This window comes from Osmerus mordax, chromosome 1, assembly GCF_038355195.1.
Source record: "Osmerus mordax isolate fOsmMor3 chromosome 1, fOsmMor3.pri, whole genome shotgun sequence".
NCBI lineage: Eukaryota > Metazoa > Chordata > Actinopteri > Osmeriformes > Osmeridae > Osmerus > Osmerus mordax.
Window position 1 is genome coordinate 25213072 of NC_090050.1, and position 20985 is coordinate 25234056.

At 48.7% G+C, this 20985-nt stretch overlaps 1 protein-coding gene across 1 annotated transcript in view; it reads right to left on the bottom strand.

The window, feature by feature from the left end:
• Positions 1–518: 518 nt before the first annotated feature.
• The window catches only part of grm4 (glutamate receptor, metabotropic 4), a 96253-nt gene continuing 75786 nt past the window's right edge, over positions 519–20985 (bottom strand). The window contains exons 7-10 of the mRNA XM_067260683.1: positions 14051–14187; positions 10766–11701; positions 4163–4409; positions 519–1737 (exon numbers count right to left, since the gene is read on the bottom strand). Of these exons, the coding sequence (XP_067116784.1) occupies positions 1688–1737; positions 4163–4409; positions 10766–11701; positions 14051–14187 (1370 nt within the window). The 3' untranslated portion in view covers positions 519–1687. The remainder of the gene's footprint in view (positions 1738–4162; positions 4410–10765; positions 11702–14050; positions 14188–20985) is intronic.

A 20985-nucleotide genomic window follows, 5' to 3' on the forward strand; every position in this document is an offset into this window, starting at 1 on the left:
ATGGGAGACTTCCTGTTTTCTGTTGACAAGACGTGATGATCATAACAAATCTGGGCGAGGAAAACTTGGAATTTTCAAAACGTTTTTATTAGAAATAATATTTTTTTGTATAAAAACTGGACATGCTCCACAAGACTTCATTACTTTTCATGAAGTTTTACAAATACTCAGATAGCCAGGCACTGCTTCTTTTAGATTACTTTTTCAGTTTTTTTATGGACGTATAAGCAGACATCATCAATCTATTTAATAACATACATTAACTTGCCAATTAATTTGGTCAGCACTTACATATTTTTAATCTGCAACACAAATGGCATTGAAAGTAATACAGAAGGGAGGGGGGGGGGAGTGAGGGCGTTGGTTAAAAGCAGCAGTGAGTCCACAACACAAACGTTTCCCTGAACACAGGTGGGAGGCCTCCACTCTGCGGCCCTCTCATGGACCCAAGCAGCCAGACGAAGGTGACTGGCAGGAAACTCTCAGTCACATATATCCCCCCCCCCCCCCACCTCCTTTATAAATGAAGTCAAATGCCTTCACGACACATTCAAGATCCAATTATAATAGTTCCCTTTTCTGCATTAAGCCGGTGTGGATCGATTAATCAACGTTCAATCGTTACTGTAGGCGGCCAGGGTGAGAACAGTATGACATACCCTGGATGGAGCGCGTATGCTGGAGTATAGATGAGCTGTGATACCCTGTCTGCTGTAGACAGGGGAGAGGTTGTTGGCAGTGAAGGGAGAGTCCATGAGGACAGATGGTTGTTGGGCTACGAAAAGAATAAAACCCTCTAAGGCTTCTAGCCACGGCCCACAGGATGAAAGCACAGATGCAGAGGGCAGTAACAGGCTTTGCTTGCTGGTCATAATGTGGCCGTACTTGAGCACAAATAAACAAATATCACTCACTAGACCATCACCAGGTAGATTTTTACGTACAACAGAATCTGGGCCAAACAGCTGCAACAACACGGAGTTTGAACGCATTCCAAAGACTATTTTTTTCTTTTAACAACACAACACAGGATGTTCAAACTGGCATGCTCAAAATCAAGAATGACCAATCTTCCTAGTTGCCATCTTCATTTTTGTCAACTCAATAAAGACATTAAGAGGGGAAAAGAACGAAACAAATCATGGGGTCATTCAGTTTTCCGACATTTTATGAAAAGTTTCTTAGTGATTATATTTTTTCTCTCTCTGGGAACATGTTTAGAAACGACCATCCGCCCTTAATCCTTCTCAGTAGAATCCAGATGTGTCCTTCTGGTCCACCTGCCACGTCTCTGCGAAGCTTCGAGAACAACATTCATCACACATCACAAAACCAGCGTTTCGTTCCACCTGAACACATACTGGCGTTGGTGGCTTGTCGCTGCGTTACGCCAAGGTACAGACGTCATGGCGACAGAGCGTAGCTCCAAGGTAACCCATATAGAGAGCCCCGCCCCTCCAACAAACCAGCGTTGGTGTTTTGTGTTGGCTGATGGAAGATGGAAATTCAGGATTATTCAGCATCTGGTCCTGAGAGGAGGTCTTCTGCTGGTTCATCAGTTCTGTTTGATCTGTCTGCTGTGGTCTGTGTAGCGAACACCTCTGTCATCCTCATCGCTGATTACTCTCTCTTTCATAACAGTCCATAGTGAGGTGCCAATCCTGAAGGAAAATGATGATGGCGTCTTCTAGATAGCATGGTTGCTATAGCTGATGTAGGTTTGCTTTGAAGCAAAGGCTGAAAGAGAAGCAGGAAATCCAGGAAAATCAAATCAAGATTGGGTCAAGGTTATTTCTTCTGAAAAACATGAAAACATTTTCATTTCAGCCTGTTCAACATTCAAGTGTTAGTCTCAATACCTCCTACCTTCACCTCCTACTTCCTACCCCTCCCCTCCTTCTTCCTACCTCCTAAACTTCATTCCTCCCCTTCTCTCCTCTCCCCTCCTTTCCATTCTTCTCCCCTCCCCTCTTCTCCCCTCCTCTCCTCCTCTCCCCTATCCTGTTGCTTCTCCCCTCCCCTCCTCTCCCCTCCTCTCCTCTCCTCCCCCTCCCATCCCGTCCCTTTCCCTATCCTGTTGCTTCTCCTGGCCGGGGGGTCTGTTCTGCTGGAGAGGAGCAGATAAACCCTGACGTCCCGCTATCCAGGGGCCAGCAGGAGCAGCGGCCCAGACATTTCTCAATTCGATCAAACGACGTGTCTGCGATGACACTGACAATGATAAATGGTGCTTTATTCAGATAGCCCTGCGCTGCCGGAGTCTGGAAATCCTGTCAGCACCATTAGGAGGAGCAAACGACGGGGGCCAGATCCTCTCCATCTCCTGTCTAGCCACTTGTGGCTGTTTCAAGTTCTGGGCTCTCCCTGATGTGGCAGAACACCCCCATCCTTCGTCACAATGCACAGCATCGCATCAGCATTTCTCCAAACATTTGTGCCCTCTCAATTTCAACACCACAGTTATTTTCCACGTCTGTGTGTGAAAGGGACAATGCTGTTGTTGTTGGCGAACAGAGGCTAGCGAGAATGAAACAGTATGTTCTGCATGCGTCATTACGCCCGACTGCAAACAGACAGGAGGGTGAGTCTCTGCGACAGAGCGTCCTGATAAGGTCCTGGAGCACACTGTATACCGGTCGTCACCTGAGCGCTTTCTGCCGAGTCAATAGCGAGGAAGACATTATTTAGGCGTACCTCTGTTGTGTAAAACGCAAGTCTTTGTCCCTGCGACTGCAGTATGGAACTTTTGTATTGGTATTGAAATGAGGCAGGGCGGGGGGTTCTGGGTTGGCTGACTCGCAGACTAAGCTAATCTGCTTCTCAATTATTTACTCCTCCATTTTACTCAGCGCTTCTGAACGGTCTGCACGTCAAACGGCAGAGGAAAGTACATTTAGCTAGATCGGCCGAAGACTTAGTGAGCATGCGGTGAAATGCAACTGTTGATGTTATTGTGAGATGAGGGAGGAAAGGAAGGTGGATGTATCGGGCGTGATTGAAATGCTCTCCGCGTTCACCTCAACCTTCTCCCGGGTGGAGAAACTGCTATTACAGCGCACACACATGATTGGTTGTTTTGTTGGTACAGAGCTTTCCTTCCCAGTCCGACCTCAGCACACTTAAAGCACCACACTGTTTGAATGGATTCGTTGTGCTTTCTTTTTTTTTTTTTACGCACCGCATAAGTAATGAGCACACTGCAGCTATTCACTCCCTTTGGTAAAGGGTTTGGAATATTATGAAGCCATGACAGAGAGATGGAATATACTCAAACTCAGGGGCGATTCTATGATCAGACCTTTAGGGGTGCTCAGCCCCCAATGAGAATGTGACATGAATACAGTGCCTTGCAAAAGTGTTAAACCCCCTTGCTAATAAATCCTTAATTTCACTGGATAACAATTAATTATTATTATAATATATATATAATTATTATTATGCAAAATATTGAATGAATGAAAAAACTAAGGATATCCCTTTCTTCATGAACTACCAGCATCAAATGATAATGAACAATAATAATGTATATTTTTTATTTTTGTATTATTATTATTTTTAGGGGTGCTCAGCTGAAATTTAGGGGTGCTTGAGCACCCCTAAAATCGGTCTAAAATCGCCAATGCTCAAACTAGAGAGGGTACAATTTCTGAGGAAATTGTGGGGTGTGCTTGCATCCGTTGCAGATGGGTCAGATTTTTTACAACTGATATTTCTGTATATTTTATATAAAAATGCATACTAGATTGCTGCTCATTTAAAATTCAAAATACTAAGAGTGAAGTGTAGAATGAAACGGTTGTCTTCTCATTTCCCCTGCAAGAGGGAATGGTGATAGGCTATATAGCAGCATCATAGTTGAAAATTTGCATCAAAATGAAGAAATTGGTAAATCCTGTGTAAAAATTGGTCCTAACCTCTATGACTTATGTCCCTTAAGGTTTTCCCTTCTAGTGATATTTGCAAGCATATATCACTAGAAGGGACCCTCACCTTGAGTCTCCAGCCCCACCCCCGACCCCACCCATATCCTGACCCAACCCACCCCAGCTCCCAGCCACACCCCCAACCCTATCCTCACCTTAAATCTCCAGCCCCCCACCCCAGCCATATCCTCACCCTACCCACCCCAGCCCCCAGCTCCCAGCCTCACCCCCAGCCTCACCTTGAGTCTCCAGACTCTCACACAGCTCTGTCTTGGCCTCTCCGTTGGGGCGGAGGCTGGCCTTGGGGTTGAACTTGTTGGACATGGTTGCTGCGGTGACCACGGCCTTGAGGCTCCGCGTGCGCTTGGGCACGTTCTGCTCGGGGTGCAGGAGGACCACGTACACCTTGGGCAGGTAGAGCATGCCCAGAGACACGGACGCACTCAGGCTCACGGAGATGGTCAGGGTGGTGGTCTGGATGTACATCTGGAAGAGGCACACAGACATATACACACACACACACAGAAGATATACACACCCACACACAGACACACAAACGCATAATGACCGAAGTTAGATCGGATTTGAGAGAGCAACACAACAGGCTGCTAGAGCAGCACACCGGCCTGCTCATTACCAGAATAGAGGTGAAGGTTTCACATGGAAACACATCCAGTCCTCAGTCACACTGCTGAAGGTGGGCTTGCAGGTGATTAAACAACCGGGGTTGTATTTCCAGAGGATATCACTTCATCCACGTGTTTACAAGGTTTGTTTCCAAACAGATGCAGTCTGTACAGCTCCAAGAAGACACGTTTTGTTGCGGAGGTTTGAAACCGTGAGATGGAGTGTGTCCGCGAGCGAAAGAGAAAAGACTCATCCTGTTTTCATTCCCAATCAACGCCTCATCAGCTCTTACAGTGGCAGCCAAGCCAACCTTGTTTGTTTTAATGTTCTGCAGTCTAGCTTTAATACGCCCTTCCCGTCTGCTCTGAAATTAATTTCACCACAAGTCGATAGCGTCCAATTCTGATCCGATACAAGATGCCCCATAAAACGAAACAACCTCATGAAAATTTTATACTCGGCTGAACATTGTGGATGGCGAGGGAGGGATCTTGTTGAATATCCTTATCCGTTGCTCCATTTGAAGTGTTTGCGGTGCCGTGGTGCGTTAATAAGAGGCTTTAATGACAACATCCAACAGGCCTGTCTGGGGACACACGATGTCAGCTGCAGGACGCGTTGACCTGACCGCTCTCTCGCCAGCAGGATTAAAGAGCAGGCAGCTCAAAACATAAAACAACAGGCTCCCACAATCCTCGGCGGCTAAACCCAGATCATCAGAATGAAGAAAACCCTGCACGAAAAAACACGACTGTTTAATTAGGAGTGTGGCTTTGTCACAGCTGCCTGCTGGTGACTGCCACTCACTGGCCGTCACCATCACTGGAACCAATCAAACTCAATCCCACTGACACCCCCCCCCCCCCCCCCAACCAATCAGACGATTGATTCCCTCTGTTTGGCAGTGCTGTGTGGTGTTACCTGTGTGTGGATGTGTAATGGACACCTGTCCCTCCAGCAGAGCCAGATCTATAGGGCTCCTGCTGGTGAAACTGCTTCACAGTTTAACTCTGCGTGGCTTCAGGCCTGCCGTGCCCTTCGCCTGGGGAGATGGGTTTGTTTCTGTATGTGTGACTGGCTCTGTGCTGCTTCGTATATACACACATCTCTCACTCCATCCTCCCCTCCCTCCATCCATCCTTCCTTCCTTCTCCTCCCCCCCCCCCCCCCCGTGTGCCCAAACACCTCCTCATCCAGTCATCAATAGCACTAGCCCCGGGCTATGCACACATAGTTGCGTCATTGCAGCACTAATGAGTGAGATGAAGCTATGGAATAAGAGAACCTGGAGGGCTGTCTGCTCCTCTACACAGCTACCAGGATTCACTCTCTCTGCTTCCTTTCTCATTCATTGTCTCCCTCTCTCTCCTCCCTCTTTCTCACCCTCTCTCTTTGTCTTTTCCTTTCTCTCTCCTCCCTCTCTCCTCCCTCCATCTCTCTCTCTCCTCCCTCTTTCTCTCTCCTCCCTCCATCTCCCTCTCTCCTCCCTCTTTCTCACCCTCTCTCTTTGTCTTTTCCTTTCTCTCTCCTCCCTCCATCTCTCTCTCCTCCCTCTTTCTCTCTCTCTCCTCCCTCCATCTCTCCTCCCTCCATCTCTCTCTCTCCTCCCTCTCTCTCTCCTCCCTCCCTCCATCTCTCTCTCTCCTCCCTCCATCTCTCTCCCTCCTCCCTCTCTCTCTCTCCTCCCTCTCTCCTCCCTCCATCTCTCTCTCTCCTCCCTCTCTCCTCCCTCCAACTCTCTCTCTCCTCCCTCTCTCCTCCCTCCATCTCCCTCTCTCCTCCCTCCATCTCTCTCTCTCTCTCCTCCCTCCATCTCTCTCTCTCCTCCCTCTCTCCTCCCTCCATCTCTCTCTCTCCTCCCTCCATCTCTCTCCTCCATCTATCTCTCTCCTCCCTCCATCTCTCTCCTCCATCTATCTCTCTCCTCCCTCTCTCCTCCCTCCATCTCTCTCTCCTCCCTCCATCTCTCTCTCTCCTCCCTCTCTCCTCCCTCCATCTCTCCTCCCTCTTTCTCTCTCTCCTCCTCAGCAGGACAAAGACAAGCATTTTCATCACCCTGCTGTCACTGGCAACGACATGACGGTGACTTCATGAGGATATAAACAACACCCACTCAGTCACTCAATCACCCGTGCAGGGACCGTAATGGCAGGGTTCTCCATTTGGGATGATTGCATTTCAATTGAGTCCATTGTGGAGAGAAACCTTTCCCCATAACTCTATTGTGAAGCGTTCGTTCACGCCTGTCACCCCCCCACCTGTCCCTCCCCCACCCCACCTGTCTGTCAGCCCATGATAGAGAGTGTGTCACAGGTGAGCTATCCCATCATCACTAACATCAGGATCTGTGATCACACACTATAGATAGACCAGCTTATCCACACGCCCCCTCCACACACACACACACACACGCCCCCTCCACACACACACACACACACACGCCCCCTCCACACACACACACACACACACACACGCCCCCTCCACACACACACACACACGCCCCCTCCACACACACACACACACACGCCCCCTCCACACACACACACACACGCCCCCTCCACACACACACACACACACACACGCCCCCTCCACACACACACACACACACACACACACACACACACACACACGCCCCCTCCACACACACACACACACGCCCCCTCCACACACACACACACACACACACACACACACACACACACACACACACAGCTGTCCCCAAGATCATCCACACACACACACAATGTGCTCCCCTCCTCCCCCCAACAAACATACACACAGAAACAATCCTGCCACGCAAGGACAGATAAATGAGGGCGCGGCTATGCCCACCGAGTAGGGTGACGGGCGCCAGCACAGGCGGGTGATCGGGCTGGCGATCAGACGGACACACGAGGTAAATCAGAGCCTGGGTGGGACGGGGAGTATTTAATTGCTCTGGGAGACGTCATGCTGCCCTGCCTGCCTTTGTTGGGTCTGTCACTCGCGGTGATTAGGAGCTGCTGCTGTTGTGACACGCTCATTTCTTAAAGAAGAACATTATTTACGAGCCGGAGCTGGAAGGGCTGTCACTGCTGTCTTCTGCTTGATCTGGAAATTAAGCGTTTTAGTTTGAGTCAGACTCACTGATGCGATTCTGGATGCTGTCAGGGAGGCTGAAAGGCCCTGGGGATCCTCTATAGAGGAGATCCTCTATAGGGTCCTGTAGATCCTCTATAGGGTCCTGTAGATCCTCTATAGGGTCCTGTAGATCCTCTATAGAGTCCTGTAGATCCTCTATAGGGTCCTGTAGATCCTCTATAGGGTCCTGTAGATCCTCTATAGGGTCCTGTAGATCCTCTATAGAGGAGATCCTCTATAGGGTCCTGTAGATCCTCTATAGGGTCCTGTAGATCCTCTATAGAGTCCTGTAGATCCTCTATAGGGTCCTGTAGAGCCTCTATAGGGTCCTGTAGATCCTCTATAGGGTCCTGTAGATCCTCTATAGGGTCCTGTAGAGCCTCTATAGGGTCCTGTAGAGCCTCTATAGGGTCCTGTAGATCCTCTATAGGGTCCTGTAGATCTATAGAGTCCTGTAGATCCTCTATAGGGTCCTGTAGATCTATAGAGTCCTGTAGATCCTCTATAGGGTCCTGTAGATCTATAGAGTCCTGTAGATCCTCTATAGGGTCCTGTAGATCTATAGAGTCCTGTAGATCCTCTATAGGGTCCTGTAGATCCTCTATAGTCCTGTAGATCCTCTATAGGGTCCTGTAGATCCTCTATAGGGTCCTGTAGATCTATAGAGTCCTGTAGATCCTCTATAGGGTCCTGTAGATCCTCTATAGTCCTGTAGATCCTCTATAGGGTCCTGTAGATCCTCTATAGGGTCCTGTAGATCCTCTATAGAGTCCTGTAGATCCTCTATAGAGTCCTGTAGATCCTCTATAGGGTCTTGTAGATCCTCTATAGGGTCCTGTAGATCTATAGGGTTTGGTAGATCCTCTATAGCAGTGGTGGCCAATTCCGGTCCTCAGGAGCCGCTGTCCTGCATGTTTTAGATGTTTCCCTGCTCCAACACACCTGATTCAAATGAATGGTCATTACCCGGCTTCCACAGAGCTTGTTAACCACCCATTCATTTGAAACAGGTGAACTCACTTCCTGCCTGGCGGCACAGGATGCAAACAGCCTGGTGTTCTTCAGATCAGGGCTGGAGGGGTCCTGATCTGCCACACATGTCCATGTTCAAGAAGAACCTGTTTTCCACATCTGGTCTCACCTTCCTCTCCCGGCCCCAGAGACCAAACCCCCGTCTGCTGTGAAGGAGCATGAAGTCTGGCAGCTTTCAGTGGGAAAAACAAATTAATTAATGGACTAATAACATTTGGGAGAAGAAAGGGCTCTTATCGTAAGCCTCGGTGAGAGAACTATTCCAGGTTTTCAAATTGAATTAGTTCTTCTTGGTCTGAGTGCATCACAGAAACTAAAGAGACTGAGAGTCTGTCTCATTCTTTTCTCCCTCCTTCACCCAGTCCTCCGTTCAAAGACAGGCTGGCTAATGGATTGCCTCATCTTCAGAAAAGCTGATGCTGAATATCACTATGATTTCACAATTCTCTTTCATCTTTCTAGGTCAGAGACAGGCAGCATAAACTAAGAAGTCGTTTATAAATATAAATCCATCGTCCTATATATGCAGCTGTTAGACAAACGGGGGTGTAGCGGGCAAACAGGCTGGGTCTGTAGCACGGCTGATCCAGACTGCTATTACTGTGAGTTAATACAACCAATGATGACCATGATATCTGGTGTAGACAGTACACACACACGTTTTTATGTAGGGAGGGAGGGAGGGAGAGAGAGACAGAGATGGAGAGAGCAAAATCAAGAGAAGGGGGATATAGAGACAGAGAGAGAGAGAGAGCTAGAGAGAGAGAGAGATGCAAGTGATGATGTTAGTTGACAGGTTTAACCTGTGAAGGAGTAGCGTTGCACATATGTGACCAACTGACTATTTTCCGATAGACAAATGCTATGTGACAAACGCTACAGTATGGCTTCAAAATTTACAATGAGGAAGCTAACAAGTAACCCTAGCAGGTAGTAGCATTGCTACAAGTACTATGCTAGGTTGCTAGGTAACGGAAGCTAACTAAAGCTGGCTAGCTTCCATTTCGGAAAAATAACTCACTCTGGTGGCAGCATCGGAAATATTTAGAACTCACGCATCTAGGAAACCCATGTGCTGAATAATCAGAGTGAGTGTGGAGAGGTGCTGGTCCCCTGGGCTTCTGTTCTGGTGGAGGTGAACTCTCCCATGTAGGCCGTGGTCCAACAACACATTAGACAGAGAAAGCAGAGCTGACTGAAGCTCTCCCTCCAGGAGGAAGTGAGTGGGAGGGGGGGGGGGAGATAGTGTGATTAATGTGACAAGGCAGAACAAGAGTAGAGCAGTGTAAAGTAGAGCAGAGCAGGGTAGATTAAGGTGTAGTAGGGTAGAGTAGAGTAGAGCAGAGTAGAGTAGGGTAGACTAGGGTAGAGCAGGGTAGAGTAGAGCAGAGTAGAGTAGGGTAGAGCAGGCTAGAGTAGAGCAGAGAAGAGCAGAGTAGGGTAGAGTAGAGCAGAATAAAGCAGGGCAGAGTAGAGCAGAATAGAGCATAGTTGTAAATTTTATGAGTCACAAGAGTGACATGGGTATGATTTGTCTCAGGCCCCAGGAGAAGTTTCCGAAGTCACTTTTAAAAGGGGTTCTCACCCAGACAGATAGAAGACATGAAACTGTACAAATTGCGTTTGTAATTCCTTTCACCATCGTCATAAAACTAACGGCTGCAGGGGCCCATTTTCACAAAATCCACTATCGCAGAGCTGCTTGTTCAGCATCATTCTCTCTGGCCCCCTCAGCCAGCCTCATGTTCAGTCATGTCCACATCCTCACCCAGAGAGGGGGGAGGAGGAAGTGAATGAAGAGGAGGAGGAGAAAGGGGGCAGGACGTCTTGCCACGTCTTGCCAGACCACAGAGAACACAGAGTTCTAAATCCTATAATCACAGCTGCTAGATCAGCTTCTGTTCTCCCTGATACCAACACAAACACAACCCCAACAGAGAAGCACAGAGCAGAGCAGTGCAGAGCAGAATACAGCAGAGAAGAGTAGAGCAGAATAGAGCAGTACAAAACATCATCAAATAACCCCACAACAACAAAATAAAAGGACAGGACGTCTTGTTTACCTTCTCGGTGGACTGCGAAGTGCCGAAGAAGATGGGGATGAAGGCCAGCCAGATGATGCAGGTGGTGTACATGGTGAAGCCGATGGGCTTGGCCTCGTTGAAGGTCTCGGGCACGCCGCGGGTCTTGATGGCGTAGACGGTGCAGGTGACCATGAGCAGCATGCTGTAGCCCAGCAGGCAGATGAGAGACAGGTCAGAGATGTCGCACTTCAGCACGCCGCGAGCCTGCTCCGGGTTGGACGTCCGCTGGTCTTCGTAGTCGATGATGGCCTGGGAGGGGTCCACGCCGAACCAGATGACCACGCCCAGCAGCTGAACCGAGGTCAGGCTGAAGGTGATGACGAGCTGGGAGGCAGGGGAGATGAAGCGAGGGGCGCTGACCGACATGCTGCCCTGCTCGAAGATCCGGTAGATGCGGTTGGTCTTGGTGAGCAGCGCGGCGTAGCTGATGCTCATGCCCAGCCCCAGGAAGATCCTGCGCAGCGAGCAGATGCCCACGTCAGGGGCGGAGATCATGAGGAAGGTGGTGGCGTAGCACAGGAAGATCCCCGTCAGGAGGACGTAGCTCAGCTCACGGCCGGACGCCTTGACGATGGGCGTGTCGTTGTAGCGTACGAAAGTGACCACCACGAAGACGGTGGCCAGGATCCCCACCACAGCGATGAGCAGGGGGACTACGGCCCAGGGAGAGCTCCACTCTAGCTTGACGATGGGGATGGACACGCAGGCCGTGTGGTTGGGGTTGGGCCGCAGGTCGAAGCGGCACATCTTGCAGGTGAAGGTGTCGGCCTGGTACTGGTAGCCGTCGCAGCGCTCGCAGTGCCAGCAGCAGGGGATACCCTTCACAGTCTTCTTCCTCTCGCCCGCCTGGCATGGCTGGCTGCAGGTGGACGAGGGCACCTGCTGGACCCTACCTGGCCAGTGCATGGCCCGGACCTGGGGGAGGGAGGAGGGGGTGAGGGGAGAGAGGGAGAGGTGAGAGGGAGGAAGTGGTGGTCGGAGTAGAGAGAGACAAAGGAAGAGAGGGAAGCTCCGCGTGAAGTGCTTGCATCCTTAACTACTGTCTGTCTGCTAATAACCATTTCAGTTTCTTAAAAAAAGAAAGATAAACAGTATTTTGTAATTTCAAAGGAGTATATTTAGCATTTTCATTTTCTGTGTTTTGTTATTAACTTGGAATTTTTCTTGAATGGTTGTTTAAATTCATAGCGGGCAAAACGTGTCCCTTAATGTGCATTTAATTAACAGCTCAAAGGATCCTTAATAGGAAAAGACATGTTTGGAGTCAGGAACACTAACACACCCAGCAGGAGTCTGGAGTCACCAGGGCCAGAGAAAACACTCGCAGCACACTCAGCAGGAGTCTGGAGTCACCAGGACCAGAGAAAACACTCGCAGCACACTCAGCAGGAGTCTGGAGTCACCAGGACCAGAGAAAACACTCGCAGCACACTCAGCAGGAGTCTGGAGTCACCAGGACCAGAGAAAACACTCGCAGCACACTCAGCAGGAGTCTGGAGTCACCAGGACCAGAGAAAACACTCGCTGAACACCCAGCTTTGAAGAAGGTAAAAAGCCACTAAAGTCCACTTTGTAGCAACAGGATTTATTTTCTTCTCCTCTCACTTATTATTGTTTCCCAAGGCCACCTTCTCTTTATGCTGTCCAAGTATTGTGTGCAGCAACATATAATTCATTTTTATAGACCACACTCTTATGTCCAGGTACCTGCTTCTCTCAGGCAGGATTAATCATCTAAGACCGTATGGAAAGAGTCTCGCTCCCTCCATCTCACCCTTCCTACCCCCTCTGTCCCCCCCACCCCCTCCCTCCCTCCCTGTTTCCATTTATTTATTTCTCATCACAATTCACATGTTAATCGTTATTCCCACCTGTGAAGAGGACAGGACTAAGTGCTGGTTTAGGAAGACTTACGATGCAGAACTAAACTAATCGCTCCACGGAGAGCTATCACACGACCTGGAAACAAACAGGTGTTGAGGGACAGCCAAGAGAGGCGACCAGTTGTAGTGGAGGTGGTTTGGAACCCTGAGCTCTGGGGACCTTGTCAATACCTTCTCATGCTCTAAATATTCAGACGCTTCGGGGACAGAACCCGTCGCTATGACGACACCGACATCTAACGTACCTAACAATTTTAGCTTGAGTTTGAAAGGATTCAAACCGAAATATCCCCTCCCTTAAAAGCCACTCCTCTAAAACCCATGAACTGACTACTGGAGTTCTAGGTTGACTCTCCACCACCCCATCGCCACCAGGTTCCTGTCTCAGTCTTCAGCTTGATTGGTCGTCGGCTGCCGTCACCGCCACCAGTGTCTGGACTCCGTGGGGGATTCTTCTTCGAGTGTTGGGCAGGCGCCCGTTGATCTATATAATTCCCCGTGGGGTTCAAGCTCTAAACACCATAGTACATTTATTATTCTGTAATAAACATCTTTCACTCATCCCAGTTCTCTCCTGATTGAAATGCCCCTATCCACATCAGCAGTAATTGTGTGTGTGTGTGAGTGTGTGTCTGACTCATAAGGTGAGGGACAAACAGACATAAATACTACTACTGCTTTTAACTGAGGTGGCGACTACTATTGATGCATGCGTCATGGATAAACCGATTTAAAATTAGGAATTTGCAAGTCACTATTCATCCCTGAAGGGAATCTATTCATTTATCCAAAGAGACATGCAGCGGAGGGATTTGAACTTAAGACCTTCTGATCTGCAAGTCATATGCTCTACTACGGCACAGTGTCAGTAGGACATTTAGTCATTTTAGCAGACGCTCAGGAGGAGGAGGGGGGGACAGTCTCTAGGAGAGCAGGAGAACAGTGTCTCTGAGAGAAAAGTAGAGGAGGAGGAAGAGGAGGACAGAGGAAGAGAGGAGGGGCAGGAGGATGAAGAGAAGTGGAGGAGAGGGGAGGAGGAAGAGGAGGTGAGGCGGAGGAGAGGGGGGGAGAGGAGGAAGAGGAGGTGAGGCGGAGAGGGGGGGAGAGGAGGAAGAGGAGGCGAGGGGGGGAGAGGTGGAAGAGGAGGCGAGGGGGGGAGAGGAGGAAGAGGAGGCGAGAGGAGGAGGAGAGGGGGCGAGAGGAGGGTTAGGAGGAGAGGGGGGGAGAGGAGGAAGAGGAGGCAAGGGGGGGAGAGGAGGAGGAGAGGGGGGGAGAGGAGGGTTAGGAGGAGGAGAGGGGGGGAGAGGAGGAAGAGAAGGGGAGTGGGTGGGAGAGGAGGAGAGGGGGGAGAGGAGGGGCGGGAGGAGGAACAGGAGCTCACGTTGAGGTGGAGCTGGTCGGTCCAGTGTCCGATGATCTTGTACTCTGCTGTCTGGTTCCTCATCTGGAACTGGTAGATCTCGTAGCGACCTGGAGCATCTCCATTCTCATTGAAGAACACAGGGTTTCCAGCGATGCCTGGAGCCCGGGCCGCGAGGGAGACAAGATGATTAATTATCAAAAAGATCCCTCTTTCTCTCAATCTTTCTCTCTCTATATAGGCTATATATAAAATACATATACATACGTACATACATATACTTTACCCTCTATATACATCAGTGTAAGTGTGGCTTCTTAATACTGCCGTTCACACACTGGCACTCCCACAGACTAAGCTGAGCACCGTCACTTCCTAGGACTTCACACTCAACACAAGCACAGAGGGTGCTTGTTGTGACGGTTTTGTTGCCGAGTCACACTGCTCTTCACGGAGTGCACATGCAGGGTAATTCCTTCTCTACTGCGCTGCACAGCTCAAGCCTCACAAACATCTGTCTGGCTTCCATCCACACCCCTGATGAAAAGGCCTGAACCCCCGTTGTGACTGGGCTTATTATTAAGCCCCCCCTCTGACCTACACTAGTGGGGCACGGTGCCACCGTGGAGGAGCAGTTAGATGGATACTGCTGCTAGATTTCAGCAGAGTCCTCCTCAGGCCTTGTTGTTCAGGCAGTGGGAGATGTGACTCCCTAATCCACATCTCGATGACTCAGTCTCTGGATTAAAGCATTACGGGCCGCTCAGACGCAGAGCCAGAGTGACAATGCACCACGCATCACAAAGGCAGAAGCCCGCGAACAGAGGGATTACAGGGATTTTACAGAGAAATAAGGAGATGTGTGTTTCTGAGTGTGTGTGTGTGTGCGTGTGTGTGTATGTGTGTGTGTATGTGTGTGTGTGTGTGTGTGTGTGCGTGTGGAGTGGGGACGGGGAGGGGGGGCATGTTTATACAAACACACTCCTGAACTGGAGTGCTTTATTTTTGCTTTGTGTTTTTATTATCAGTCAACATTCTTTTTCTCTAGTGTTTGATCTGTTTTTTTCGCTCTCTCCCCCCACCCCTCCCTCCCTCCATCCTTCCCTCCCTCCCTCTCTCCCTCCTTCCCTCTCTCCCTCCTTCCCTCCCTCCCTCCCGCCCTCTTTCCCCCCACCCCTCCCTCCCTCCCTCTCTCCCTCCCTCCCGCCCTCTTTCCCCCCACCCCTCCCTCCATCCTTCCCTCCCTCTCTCTCTCTGTCTGAGCACAGTGTCGTTACATACCAGAGATATCGGCACATTAAAGCATCAGGCTTTTGAAAACAGCTTAAGATAAGTTACGTGATAGTTTAAGACAAGATTCTAAAACCGGTTTTCTGAACCTGTGCAGTGTGGGCTCTCAATATGCACATCAAATGTTTTTTGTTTATTTAAATGTCTTGTGTCAGGAAAGGGAATACTCTGGAAGAAAATGACTTGTCATTTTCGGTTACACAATTTTACTTCTTTAACTGTTCCATTTTTTTACTTCTTAAAGTGTATTCAAAACACGGTCGAGTTGTAATCTCAAAAATGCAGCCTTTTTTCAAGCGTTGAAATTTAATTGAGTTAACTGTGTTGCTATTGTTTGGACTATCTCTTCCAGCCGAGAAATTTCCATCTTCTTCTCTAGAGGCAGGCTGGTAAGCATGAGTTTAGCAAGCACACTCAGTCCTGGTACACACTCAGTCCTGGTACACACTCAGTCCTGGTACACACTCAATCCCTGATACAATTCCTTCTCCGCGTCTGTCTGTCCTGCCCATACCGTCTGGAATTAGCGCCAGTGGCACAGAAACGCTGGAATTCATGACACATATTCATTCTTCCCACGGGCGGTTTTACCATGAGGCTTCGCTAGGCAACTGCCTAGGGCCTTGAGAATTTGTGTTTCCGTTTGGTATACGTTTTTTTGGTATCTAACTCTATAGCTAGCTACACCCCCCCCCCCCTCCCCCCACAAACCTTTTTTGTCACTCCCAAAAAAACAAGGTACTGCAATATCCAGCGAGCTGTCCTCTTCCGGACGGGGTTGGCCCCCCAAAATACCAAATCTCACTCCAAAGTTTTAGGAAAAGTTGGCAGCCCTGAGGAAATGATTCAAATTAAACTGCCAGAGACTCCACAACGGAAGAGCAACAAGTATCTGACGATGTTACAACACCTGTTGTTAGCCGAAGAAGCTGAGCTAGCTGACTTTAGCATCCACCCTTATTAGCTACTGGATGTTATGCACTCACCACTAATTCTTCTAGCCTTACTGCCTCTGCTGGTTGTGGTAAACTTTCCACCCACAGTGTAGGAGGAAAGTGTCCAAGTCTAATGATAAAGGACAGACAGACGCTTTTAGTCGTGAAAGACTGAAGGTCATTTGACGGTAGAATTCTCATTTGGGTCTGTGCTTTACTGCTGTGGCTTTGAGCCTCCAAATAGTTTTTGTTCATTAGTCACCAGTGATTGCGGTAATCAAAATGGAGAATGGGCTCACATCGCTCTTTTAAATCACTAACCTTGCCTGATCACTCCTAGCTATCTCGCCCCATCTCAATGACCTATAGACATTGTCTGCATTTGAAGCAGATAAAACAAATGATGTTGAACTGAAAAATGTTATATTAATGTTCTTATTTTGTACGTTTGGGTGCAGTAGATTCCTACAGTGTTTTTTGTCTCAGGGGAATAGTCATATTACCTGGTCATGCCTAGTCATGTGTACAGAATCAGGCCATCTCTGTGTCTTCACTTCATCAGGTGCTTAGCTGCATTCCTTTAAAAGAACAGGCCGTTCCTTGGCTTTGACCACCGGAACACTGTTGGAACTCTGCACTTACATTTAGACATTAGTCATTTAGCAGACGCTCTTATCCAGAGCGACTTACAGTAAGTACAGGGACATTCCCCTGAGGCAAGTAGGGTGAAGTGCCTTGCCCAACTTCAGTTGGCATGACCGGGAATCGAACTGGCAACCTTCGGATTATTAGCCCGATTCCCTCACCGCTCAGCCACCTGACACACACTTCTGATCCTTGATCTGCTGCTGTACACTGTACATGCACTATTTGTACGTCGCTTTGGATAAAGGCATGTGTTGGTTCAGACCAGCAGTATGTTAGATCAGACCAGCAGTGTTGTGGTTCAGACCAGCAGTATGTTAGATCAGACCAGCAGTGTGTTGGTTGAGACCAGCAGTATGTTAGATCAGACCAGCAGTGTTGTGGTTCAGACCAACAGTATGTTAGATCAGACCAGCAGTGTGTTGGTTCAGACCAGCAGTATGTTAGATCAGACCAGCAGTGTGTTAGTTCAGACCAGCAGTATGTTAGATCAGACCAGCAGTGTTGTGTTTCAGACCAGCAGTGTTGTGTTTCAGACCAGCAGTATGTTAGATCAGACCAGCAGTGTTGTGTTTCAGACCAGCAGTATGTTAGATCAGACCAGCAGTGTTGTGTTTCAGACCAGCAGTGTTGTGTTTCAGACCAGCAGTGTTGTGTTTCAGACCAGCAGTATGTTAGATCAGACCAGCAGTGTTGTGTTTCAGACCAGCAGTATTTTAGATCAGACCAGCAGTGTTGTGTTTCAGACCAGCAGTATGTTAGATCAGACCAGCAGTGTTGTGTTTCAGACCAGTCCTGGTGTGAGTCATGAAGAAGTGGCCCCGTCACATGACGCACGCTGCCTGTCTCAACACAACGCCTCGGCCCCTCGTCACCTCCACACGCTAACGAACCCTGAACAGGAACCCCAGATGACACTGCTCGTTACCCTGACAGCCAGTGACATCACACAGTAGACCAGCTCTGCCCTGTAAACCTGGGACCTCTTTCACTACCCCGGGAACACTGTTGGACTTAGTGGTTCGGTAAAAGGTGATTATATTCAGTAGGGGGTGATGGGAGGGTGGCGGGTGCCCCCTCCCTCTGTGAGGGTGGCGGGTGCCCCCTCCCTCTGTGAGGTAAAGAAGCATGAGGTCTAGTGGGACGTGTGGTTGTTCTGCACGGCTGGGCGTGGGGTGCGGGGCGCGGGGCTCAGGGTGCGGGGCGCGGGGTGTGCAGGCCGGGGACACCTTGACTGGCAGCTCTGCTCGTCATCCGTTCCACTGGTCATTAGCGCTTAATGAACTGTACATGGACCATGTGCACACAATTTGCTCTCAGTCGCTGCGGCGCCTACGACACTGATGTGTGTGTTATCGTTTGTGTGTGTTTTGCGTGTGTGTATGTAGGCTATTTGTTCATCTGTGTCAGTTCATTTCCCACTTTCTGCATAATTACTTAATTTCACTAAATGGACCTTTGCTACCAAATGCAGTTCTCACGCCGGTCTGGAACACTTCAAGGAAGGAGAGTATTTATTGGCTGTGTAATGTATTTTGAAGCACATAATCTACTGTCTTTGACAAGTGGCTTTAAAAGCAGCAGGTGAATATTAAAACGGTCCTATGTGTGATTATCGTGTGTCCCTTTCAGTAATTTTTGTGGTTGAATTACTGGAGCAGCACAGCATCAAAACATGAAGACTGAAAATTAGGCTGTTCTTTTGTGCTTTCAGCTATAAGGATGTTAGTTTGGTAGCTCTACACAGTCATGGGAGTTTTTCTATACACAATATAGGCTCTGACAGAATTGAACAGATTGTGTTTGCTTAATATAGAATTTCCTTCTGATCAAATGTCACAGTTTGGTTTTTTTGCTAAAAGAAATCGTCACAGATGTCATCTGGCAGCATCAATAGGCATAACAACAAGAGTTGTTGAGAGAGTATAGGAGGAAACAGCCGCTTGTGTAAACATTCAATGCTCACCCTTGATCCAAAGTCATGACTACAAGGCATGTCAAAGACCCTAATTTTACATTGTAGGATTATTATTTTTGCACACCATACATGAACACAATTAGTTTGGCTTGTTAATCTGTAGCAGTTTCACTATCCTGTTCTTTCCTGGGCCTGGTAGCTGAGATGTGGTTACATGCACTCTCATTCACCTCTCTCTCTTCCCTCTATCCCTCTCCATCTCTCTCACACTTCCCTCCATCTCTCTCTCCCTGTCTCACTCTCTACCTCTCTCTTCCCTCCATCTCTCCCCGCACGCCCCCCTCTCCCGGACATGACAGGCGCAGACACAGCTACTCTGATGGGTAACCCTGCTCAATCTGCGTCCCATTGAAGTGTTCTGCTGCTCAGTGACTCTTCAAAGGCAGAGGTGGGCAGGGAAGCAGGGAGGCAGGAGGCAGGAGGTGCTGGGGGCTCTCTGACTCCGGCCTCCACCTTTGATAACCTGTTTGGTATGCGTGAGTCACCCCAGCTGAGTGAGGCAGGGAGAGGAGGCAGGGAGAGGATGCAGAAGCCGAGGCCGCTGAGAACAGCCCAACGGAATGCCGAGATGGGGGAAAGTTTAAGCTCCAGATTAGAGAGGCTTAGTGATGTCTTTTTAAAAAAGAAATTCAACATCCCTGATATGAATAATACATTTGGAATGGATTTTATGAAAATGGTCAACACGTCAAAATCTCATACAAATGTCTTTGTGATGTGTTATAATATTTGTGGATCAAGTATGAAATACCAAAACATGATAATAAATAAATTTGTAAAGTGACGAGGACAAAGGAAAAACATAGTGACAGATTCTCCACCGCCCACACAAACACAAACAGCTCTTGTTTACCTCACGATTAGAAATGACAAAGTTCATTATATCCCTTTAGCAATCTGCCGAGAAACCCCATAAATATCCATGTTCGGCCGAGATGTGTTATTCAGTCATGAGGAGGGGATGAATCAGTGGCGGCTGTCCCCCGCAACCCCCGCAAGGCGGGAGGGGGGGGGGGCAGGCCCCAAGGGCCCCGCCCTGCATAGCAAAAAACAGACTAGGCCTATATTTAGATTTATTCATTTAGCAGACGCTCTTATCCAGAGCGACTTACAGTAAGTACAGGGACATTCCCCCGAGGCAAGTAGGGTGAAGTGCCTTGCCCAAGGACACAACGTCAGTTGGCTTGACCGGAAATCGAACTGGCAACCTTCGGATTACTAACCCGATTCCCTCACCGCTCAGCCACCTGACTCCCTATATAAAAAATATATATTTAAAAAAGTAAAAAACTTGCTCATTGGGAGCCCCAAGTTTCAACTACTGCTAATCATTATGTTTTGCTAGATGACGGTAGAGACATAAGTAAAAGAAAATATGCAAGCGGGGCTCAAAAGCGCAGCAATAAACAGTTGTCTGAACGGCTTCCAGAGAGGAAGCTATCAGCAGCATCTCCACAGACGAAACACTACCGCAGCAGCAGGTAGCTAGCAGCACCACGTCTTCACCAGCAGCCAATATACTTGCTTACTTATTGTCAAGAATAAATGTTTTCCTTTCCCTCCGTAATTGTGTGTTATTTCCGTGGCGGTGCTGAACTATCAGAGGGCTGTGGCGCTGTCTTTGGTTTTGGACAATGACAAATAGGCTGCTGCTCTGCTGACGCAATTGTGCTTTTTTTTTTTTTTTTTTTACTTTTTTTTTTTCGTCTCACATTGCTGAATACATGCTATAGTTAAAGGTAGACAGCAATCAGTCTATTGGCAGTGGTATAAGATATTAGATGCAGGGAGTCAGGTGGCTGAGCGGTTAGAGAATTGGGCTAGTAATCAGAAGGTCGCTGGTTTGATTCCTGGCTGTGTAAAAAGACGTTGTGTCCTTAGGCAAGGCACTCCATCCTACTTGCCTCGGGGGGAATGTCCTTGTACTTACTGTAAGTTGCTCTGGATAAAAGCGTCTGCTAAATGTAAATGGAGATACATTTTGAGTGGATTTAGGGGAGGGGCCTTGAGCGGGGAGGCCTCTGCAAAGTCCCAGCCGCCACTGGGATGAATTTTATGTTTGAAGAACGACCCTGCAGTTGTATCTGTTGGTCCTGTGTGTGTGTTGT